Source organism: Haliotis cracherodii, unplaced genomic scaffold (assembly GCF_022045235.1).
Source record: "Haliotis cracherodii isolate W230 unplaced genomic scaffold, xgHalCrac1.p SCAF_22, whole genome shotgun sequence".
In the NCBI taxonomy this organism is placed as follows: Eukaryota; Metazoa; Mollusca; class Gastropoda; order Lepetellida; family Haliotidae; genus Haliotis; species Haliotis cracherodii.
In genome coordinates, this window is record NW_027266278.1 from 1,482,023 (window position 1) to 1,491,201 (window position 9,179).

Genomic DNA, 9,179 nt, shown 5'->3' on the forward strand with positions numbered 1-9,179 from the left:
GATTTGATGCATGTCATCGTATCCCAATTGCGTGGATCGATGCTCATGACACCAATCACTGGATTGTCTGGTCCAGACTCGATTATTTACAGACCGCCGTCATATAGCTGGAATATTGCTGAGTGAGACGTTAAACAACAACAACAACAACAAACTCAAGCAAAATGTCTGAAAGTAGTTTTCAGTTAAACATAGTAAGTCATTACAAATTAATACTATTCAGAATTAGTACTCCTTTATCAACATTCACAATACCTGTCAACTGCCATCATGTTTATACACTCCCTTATATCCCACCACGAAGAAAACAGGCTCACGTGGATTTCTGAGCCGGAAAAAATATCTTGCATCCCGCTACAGAGCAACAGCTGCAAGTGGTTTAGGAGTCAATGAAGTCACGTGACTAGTTAATACCCCGAGGGATACTTCTCCAACTTACAATGTCATGTGTGAAAACAAGGCCGACCAAACCGGATGTACACTACGGTTATAACGAACTCAGAAGGACTGCTAATTTTAGTTCGTTATAACCGTAGTTCGTTATAAGCATATACACAGCATAACTACAGCAAATAGTCGGGACCAAAAAGTAAGTTCGTTATAACCGTCAGTTCGTTATAAGCATGTTCGTTTTAACCGTAGTCTACTGTACTTGCTTCCGGCCTTTCTGTTTGTTGTTTATCAGTTGGTGGTTGTAACTGGCAACGTTTTATATAGACCATCTCGGCCACGACTGAGAGTAGTCCATAGTGGAACTTGTTTCAGCAGGTCACGTGACTAGAATACTACCCAACACACTTTCCCCGCAGTCGTGACCCTAACATTTATAATTTATTTACATTAATGTTGTTAATTAAAAGACTAACGAGTCTATGCATGGTCCAATCGAAATCGCGTAACGAAATCGACATCCGGTTCGTAAATTTCCGTGCATATTTCGGTGAATTGCAGGATTTGCAAAGCAAGTGTGCCGTCAACTCAGCGTCAAGAGATTTTTTCCATATCTGTTCTTGTAGCATCCAGTAGCTCACGTGTTTTGATGCACTTTGGGAAGTAAAACCCGTTTTGTTAAAATACAGATCTTGATTATCATCCAGACCGTCTTCACTTGACGACGCCATTTTGTTTGAAACAAATGCATACGATATGAGAGAGGGAATCTGATTGGTTTAGAAGGGTTATACCTCGTAATAGCCACTGGTGGCGCTACGATCTAGCCCAGCCTAGTTCGGCATGGGTGGAAACTGGACTTTTACAGTCAGTTACCTCCCTTTGCCTCGGGAAGATGTGAACTGAAATACTGTTAAAAGCGGCGTTAAACTCACTCACTCACTCACTCACTCACTCACTCACTCATTCACTCTTTCAATCACCAAAACACCCTCTTACCCGTTAACTCACTCATATTCTTTCGGCAACGGAGAGGACAAAATAACGAGTAGTATTATATGTTAAGAGATTGACGAAAGCCGTATGAAAGTTATCAAACGTGTTCATATGAGTGAAACAATGATATTTCCCTTCATCAATTTGGCCGAGGTTGCATTGTCATTGTGTAAAAGTCGCATGATAATGTTCCAGATGGTACGATTTGGACACCAAACATTCAGTGATATGATCTACATTTCAGTCCAATCACGACCGTTCATTGTCTTCTGCATGTCGCCTCGAGGAACGGCGTCAGCATCTTTACCGTGGACCATCTTCCTGTGGGATTCACCTGCATCGTTTCGATACATAACTGAATAAGTTCAAAGAGGCGTTAAACTCACTCGCTCTCTCAGAAAAAAAAGCGTTCACTCACTCAAGAACGAACGAACGAACGAACGAACGAACGAACGAACTCGGGAACAAATCTTAAATTTCCTAATTTCCTCTCTCAGAATGGTGCATATCCAAAGTTTAATATACTGAACCGCAAAAGAAACGCCATCCCAAGAAACATTGCATGAAAAGTTGTCATTTAAATATTTAAGTTTCTAAAATTTAACATTACCTTGTCCGGAAAAATTATATTTGAAAAACAAAGCAGATGACAATAAAACCGATCGCCCAAACGCATCCCGACAACAGCCATGGTTACCCGATGCACGTGAGTTTCGTGCAAATTGAAATGCACACGCGTTCCCCCATTTCTTGCCCTATACAAATCCACCAAGATCGGATAACATTCATTCGTTATTGAATCGCTACCACATGCCAAGATTGACAAGAAATCAGCGACACCAAGCCCTTGGACGATTGCAAACCGCCCGGCAAATAGCCAATGCATTTCAAGTCCACGTAAGGACCATACACAGGCTCCAACAACGGTACCAGACCACCAACACTACAGATGAGCGACAAGGGTCACCACCCGACGTCAGGATCGTCAGATTGTGCGACAGCATCTTCAAGATCGCTTTGTTACTGCTGCGGAAACTACTCGACAGACCATAGGGGCACACCAGCGACACATTAGTGCGGACACCGTGCGTCGACGATTGACACCTCCACTGTCACAGGCCACACCGGGGACCCATTCTGACACCACGTCATCGCCAGAACCGTCCTCAGTGGGCAACACAGCACCAGAATTGGTGCCACCAGCAGTGGAGAAAAGTCCACTTCTCAGACAAGAGCCGCAACTGTATCTCAACAACAGATGGCAGAGAGAGTCTGGCGACGCCGTGGGGAACGTTATTCGGATGCTTGTGTTGTTGAGAGAGACTCGTGGGGTGCTCCGAGCATCATGGTGTGGGGTGATATTGGTCTTGCCTGTGGTCTTTCAGAACATCGGTCCAGGGAGAGGCAATGGTGTCACAGCAGCTCGGTACATTGATCAAGTCTTACGCCATACCTCATTTTGCACCTCGCCGCAACCACGAGTTTCAGCATGATAACACCCGTGCCCACACTGCGAGAGCAACAAGAGACTTCCTCCAGCAGAATGGCATCAGAACCATGCAGTGGCCTGCCCTCAGTCCCGATTTAAATCCCATTGAGCACCTGTGGGACGAGATTCAAAGACGGCCGAAAGACGTCCGACCAAGGCCGACAACTGCAGGTGAACTGCGTCAGGCGTTCCTCAGACTGTGGGGTCAAGTGCCTATGGCCTTCATCAACCGCCTCATCTATTCCATGTATCGACGTGGCACGGCAGGACACACGAGATACTGTCTTGTGATGCCATTTTCGCAGCGACTAGTGTTGTGTTTCACTTTAAGAACATTTGACACTTTAATTCCAACCTTGATGATCAGTTCTGCCAAGTTATATTTTTTTAATATGTCTTAAAGTATGTTTACAGTGTTTGGACAAATAAGGTTTCTCATATATCTATCCATGGGGACGTTTCTTTTGCGGTTCAGTATATTTGTCTTTAGGTTCAGACGCACAAATTAGATTTATAGATGTCGTGGTAGCCAGGGAGTATGTCATCAATTACATAGAGATGCAAATTGAACAACGAACCCAGGTCCTCCGTGTATCCATGAACCGCTTTAACCACAGGCCTAGTATTGATTCACCTTAAATACTTTCTGTGAATATAGGAAAGACGGATGGCAATTTGTTAGAATTTGTCTTCAGCAAACTCTGCTTCCCGTAAAAGGCGACTATGCTTGTCCTAAGAGGCGACTAACGGGATCGGGTGGTCTGGCTCGCTGACTTGGTTGATGCATGTCATCGTATCCCAAATGCAAAGATCGATGCTGGATTATTTACAGACCGCCGTCACATTGCTGGAAAGTTGCTGAGTGCGGCGTTAAACGACAAACAAATAAAACCATAGAAACAGTATCTACGTTAAGAAGCGATGTTTCCAAGAAGTTATCAAATCTTCGAGTTGGTCAGACCAAGCGGAAACGTATATACGTATGCAGACATTGTGTGAGACCACTACATCTGGTGTTTGTTTTAAAGTGTTTGTAGTTAACAGCTGTCAGAAACATACCATTATTGGAATGGCCTGGTAATTCCCCTGACATGAGCCCTATTGAGACTCTCTGGGACATTATTGGAAAGACAGTTGCTAGGGAAATGCCTACATCAAGCCAGGAGCTCTGGAATTTGGTAAAGAAATATTGGTATTCTGTCTCTTGGAATCGATGCCTAAACGAATAAAGGCACTACGAAAAGCAAAAGGGGGTAATACTCCTTATTGAATGTACTTTCTTCTGATACCAAATAGCGCTACAATAAAAGTATTAATAACCTTGTAATATGTGTATAAAGACTTCATAGCCATGTAAACATAGCAATGTAACAAACTTTTGTTCAGCAGCTGTACGTTGTGGGAGACCACTGCATCTGGTGGTGTTTGTTTTAAAGTGTTTGTAGTTAACAGATATACTTTCTAACACTGGTTCGCGCGTCATAGGCGGATTGTACGATGGCCCATAAGGGACATGGAGTCTGTTTTTCAATATTTTGATGTTTCACTTACTTTTATCGTAACCTTTTGCAAAATAACACAATTTGTCAAACAAATATGTGATAAATCATGTATAATAACAACCGAAAACATGGAAAATGTACTTTCAAGTAGCTATTGAGTCGCTGAAATGTGAACCGAAAATTTTGATGCATGTCATCGTATCCCAATTGCAAAGATCGATGCTCGATTATTTACAGACCGCCGTCACATTGCTGGAATATTGCTGAGTGCGGCGTTAAACGACAAACAAATAAAACCATAGAAACAGTATCTACGTTAAGAAGCGATGTTTCCAAGAAGTTATCAAATCTTCGAGTTGGTCAGACCCCGCGGAAACGTATATACGTATGCATATATTGTGGGAGACCACTATATCTGGTGTTTGTTTTAAAGTGTTTGTAGTTAACAGTTATACTTTCTAACACTGGTTCGCGCGTCATAGGCGGAGTCTGTTTTTCAATATTTTGATGTTTCACTTACTTTTATCGTAACCTTTTGCAAAATAACACAATTTGTCAAACAAATATGTGATAAATCATGTATAATAACAACCGAAAACATGAAAAATGTACTTTCAAGTAGCTATTGAGTCGCTGAAATGTGAACCGAAAATGTTGATGCATGTCATCGTATCCCAATTGCAAAGATCGATGCTCGATTATTTACAGACCGCCGTCACATTGCTGGAATATTGCTGAGTGCGGCGTTAAACGACAAACAAATAAAAATATTGAAACAGTATCTACGTTAAGAAGAGGGATGTTTCTAAGAAGTTATCAAATCTTCGAGTTGGTCCGACCAAGCGGAAACGTATATACCTATGCATACAGCTGCTGAACAAAAGTTTGTTACATTCACAAATTTCATAACAGTTGTTGCATTCGTTTCCCCAAAAAGTATTAAAGATGGTCTTTTCTTGTCAAAATAAGATAGTCCACACATTTCACATGCAAATAAGGCAACACAAATGTTGGTATTATGCAGAACATTAAGTTAGATTATGGATCCTTAACAATTTCTGCTGAAGTTGCGGAGGTACTCTCTACAGGTATCGCCAGTCTGTCTCGGTGAGTACATTCATTTTGAACATGTACTGTCTAATGATTATGATACAACTAAACTGCATATTTCTTCGAATCATTAATTGCTTTCGAATGTAATATACTCTTATTGGAATCTAATATAAAGATACTTACGAAATTCCTGCACTGTACTGAGGGTTTCATGACTTGATGTCCGGTGCCATTTAAAATTGGCATTACCAAAAATGAATTTATCTGTTTTCTTTTGCAGAATTGTCTTAGATAACGGATTTTTTCAATATCTGCTGCCGCAAATATGACAAAGCAAAGAAATTTAACTTTTAGTGAAAGAACCCGGATTGTCACCCTCAGGCACACTGGACTGAAATGGAAGGAAATTCAGAAAGTGATGGCCGAAAAATACAATTGCAGTATCGCAATACATGGTATGGTAAAGTTGATGAAACATTTTAATGCCACAGGAGATGTTATTGATGCACCCAGGTCTGGCAGACCAAGATGCACAACAGAAAGAGAAGACAGATTGATACGCAAACTGTGTATGATAAACAGATTCTCAACTCTCAACATTTTGAGGGGTATTGTGCGGAAAAGTGTTGGTTTGCGGATCAGTCACATGGCAATCTCAAGACCTCTACAACAATTTGGGTTGAAATGTTACGTCCCTTGTAGAAAACCCCTTCTGAATGCAAGGCAGAGAAAACTGAGACGGGACTGGGCAAGAGCACACGCACATTTCAGAGTGGCAGATTGGAACCTGTACTTTTCTCCGATGAATCTATTTTCAGATGTTTTAGTAATAGGCGTAGGATGAAAGTAAGGCGTCTCCAAAATGTGAGATACCGCAGTTATTGTTCACAGGTGACCGTAAAACACCCACCCCAGGTTCACGTTTGGGGACTCATGTCAGCAAATGGTACCGGTATTCTTAAAAAGGTGCATGGTACTCTTAATTCCCAGAAATATCAGACTGAGATCATCAATGACCTCAAAACACAGTGTGATTGTCTTGTATTTCCGAGTAAAACATTCCTATTTCAGCAAGATAAAGCCCCTGCCCAAGAGCATTCGTGTGTTTTTGGCTGTCAGAAACATACCATTATGGGAATGGCCTGGTAATTCCCCTGACATGAGCCCTATTGAGACTCTCTGGGACATTATTGGCAAGAGAGTTGCTAGGGAAATGCCTACATCAAGCCAGGAGCTCCGGAAATATTGGTATTCTGTCTCAAAAGATACCTGTCGTAGTCTCTTGGAATCGATGCCTAAACGAATATAGGCACTACGAAAAGCAAAAGGGGGTAATACTCCTTATTGAATGTACTTTCTTCTGATACCAAATAGCGCTACAATAAAAGTATTAATAACCTTGTAATATGTGTATAAAGTCTTCATAGCCATGTAAACATAGCAATGTAACAAACTTTTGTTCAGCAGCTGTACGTTGTGGGAGACCACTACATCTGGTGGTGTTTGTTTTAAAGTGTTTGTAGTTAACAGATATACTTTCTAACACTGGTTCGCGCGTCATAGGCGGATTGTACGGTGGCCCATAAGGGACATGGAGTCTGTTTTTCAATATTTTGATGTTTCACTTACTTTTATCGTAACCTTTTGCAAAATAACACAATTTGTCAAACAAATATGTGATAAATCACGTATAATAACAACCGAAAACATGGAAAATGTACTTTCAAGTAGCTATTGAGTCGCTGAAATGTGAACCGAAAATGTCTTAAACTAAAATGGAAATGTCAAAAACCAAAACAAAAATGACAAAAACGAAAATGAAACAACAGAAAACTATTTCCATCGTGGAAATAGTTTTCACCGCGGAGGAAATATTATCACAGCGGTTGGAATAGTATCACCTCGGTGGAAATAGTTTTCTGTATTTTCCTTTTAGTTTTTGTCATTTTCGTTTTGGTTTTTGACATTTCCATTTTAGTTTAAGACATTTTCGTTTCACTTTTCAGTGATTCAATATCTTCTTTACACATGATTTATCACATATTTGTAAGACAAATTGTGTTAATTTGCAAAAGTGAAATATCAAAATTTTGAAAAACAGACTCCATGTCCCTTATGGGCCACCATAGGATTGTGAGCAACGACGGAGATCAAACCCGGGTCTTCGGCGTCATGAGCGAACAATGACGTGTGAATACACATTTCATACTAATTGTTTTCTTGATACAACACCTTCTTTCAATTAACACGATTCTAGTACACAACGTCAACTGATTCATAAATCTAATTCAGCAATCATATAAAAGCTGTTTGAAAGCATACTGTCTCATGTATTCCGACTGGCTTGCACCACCTACACTTCCTTTTTAATCAGCACTTCACACAGACTGTAGACCAACTGTGTAGAGTCGTCAAAACAACAACAGCAGGCATGTCAGCAACTAATACCATCCAAAGTTTCAGGATCGTTGTCCTGGGAGCTCCTGGGGTTGGGAAGAGTTGCATCATCTCCCAGTTCCTCCATCACAAGTTTCTCGAAAGCAGTGGCTTCACCATCGAGCTGGAACAACAAACGACTGTTCTTGCTGACAAAAAGCAACAAATTTCCCTGGACATCGTGGACACTCCAGGGGGATATTGCTTCCAGGAAAGAAGACGGATGGCAATGGCCACAGGAGATGCATTTATTCTTGTTTTCTCCCTGGGCAACGAATGCTCCTTTGAAACTGTGGCCATGCTGAGAGATGAAATTGTTCGCATCAAAAAGACGACAAAAGTTCCCATTCTCTTGGTAGGGAACAAGAGTGACATAGATGATGAAAAGAGAATTACCTCATGTAAAGGAGCAAAACTGTTTGCCAGGAAAGAGTGGAAAACCAAGTACGTTGAGGCTTGCGCCATGGACCACAACAGTGTCACAGAGGTGTTTAGGAAAGTCCTGAAACTTGCCAAGGTAAAGGTCCAACTGAGTTCCCATGCCTACGATTTAGTACAGTTCCCAAAAGGAGCCAGATGGCTGACATCCGGTTTAGGAACGTGTTCTGCGCCAAGATAATATTTGAACACAAACACTTCTGGTTAATTAATGTGTTATGAATATATTTCTTGTTACAATTACAATAGCTGAAAATATTATTTTGTCCTTGTATGAATTGACATTTTATAAAAGCCTTTGGCTTATTATCTAATGTATATACTTAAAAATGTTATTTATAAACATTTATAGAAGTGCTTTAATAAAACATTGTTCAAATCAAATCAGTCTGTCGTTTAGATAAACAGTTGGGGTGATGGCTCGGTACACCGATATACTTGGAATTGCGGGTGCTACCGGTAGGGCAGGAAATTGCCTACCCATTTCTGGAACACCTGCTGTCATCACTGATGTCCAGAGACCCATTCATAATTTTCACAGCTATTTTTCCCTTTACTCTCTTGCAATGACATTCAATATATGCTCCCGATCAGCGGAGCAGGGGTATTGAATTTCCTTTCTCACATTATGGCTACTCCAACACTCACTGGTTCTCGAAACAAAAACAGTGTGAAAGAAAACAAATGGTACACAATCAACAATTGTATTATACAATTAACTAGGTTTACAAATTACTGCACAGCAATTACAATGGCAGTATGTAATGGAGATGTAGTACGATATTCAATGGCAGTATCAAATACAAAATATGATGGCAGAGGTGATGGCAAAAGTTCAGTGATAATAATTGAGACCAATCCGCAACTGTGGTCAA

General features: G+C 40.8%; 1 protein-coding gene across 1 annotated transcript; it reads left to right on the forward strand.

The window, feature by feature from the left end:
• The first annotated feature begins 7,861 nt into the window (after positions 1–7,861).
• Positions 7,862–8,485, forward strand: LOC139471426 (ras-related protein Rap-2a-like). The gene has a single exon (XM_071253790.1). The coding sequence runs from the start codon at positions 7,862–7,864 to the stop codon at positions 8,483–8,485; it is 624 nt and encodes a 207-aa protein (XP_071109891.1).
• Positions 8,486–9,179: the final 694 nt, after the last annotated feature.

Bases quoted from the DNA above. Each gene is read 5' to 3' on its own strand.
- LOC139471426 (XM_071253790.1), top strand. From the start codon at position 7,862: ATGTCAGCAACTAATACCATCCAAAGTTTCAGGATCGTTGTCCTGGGA.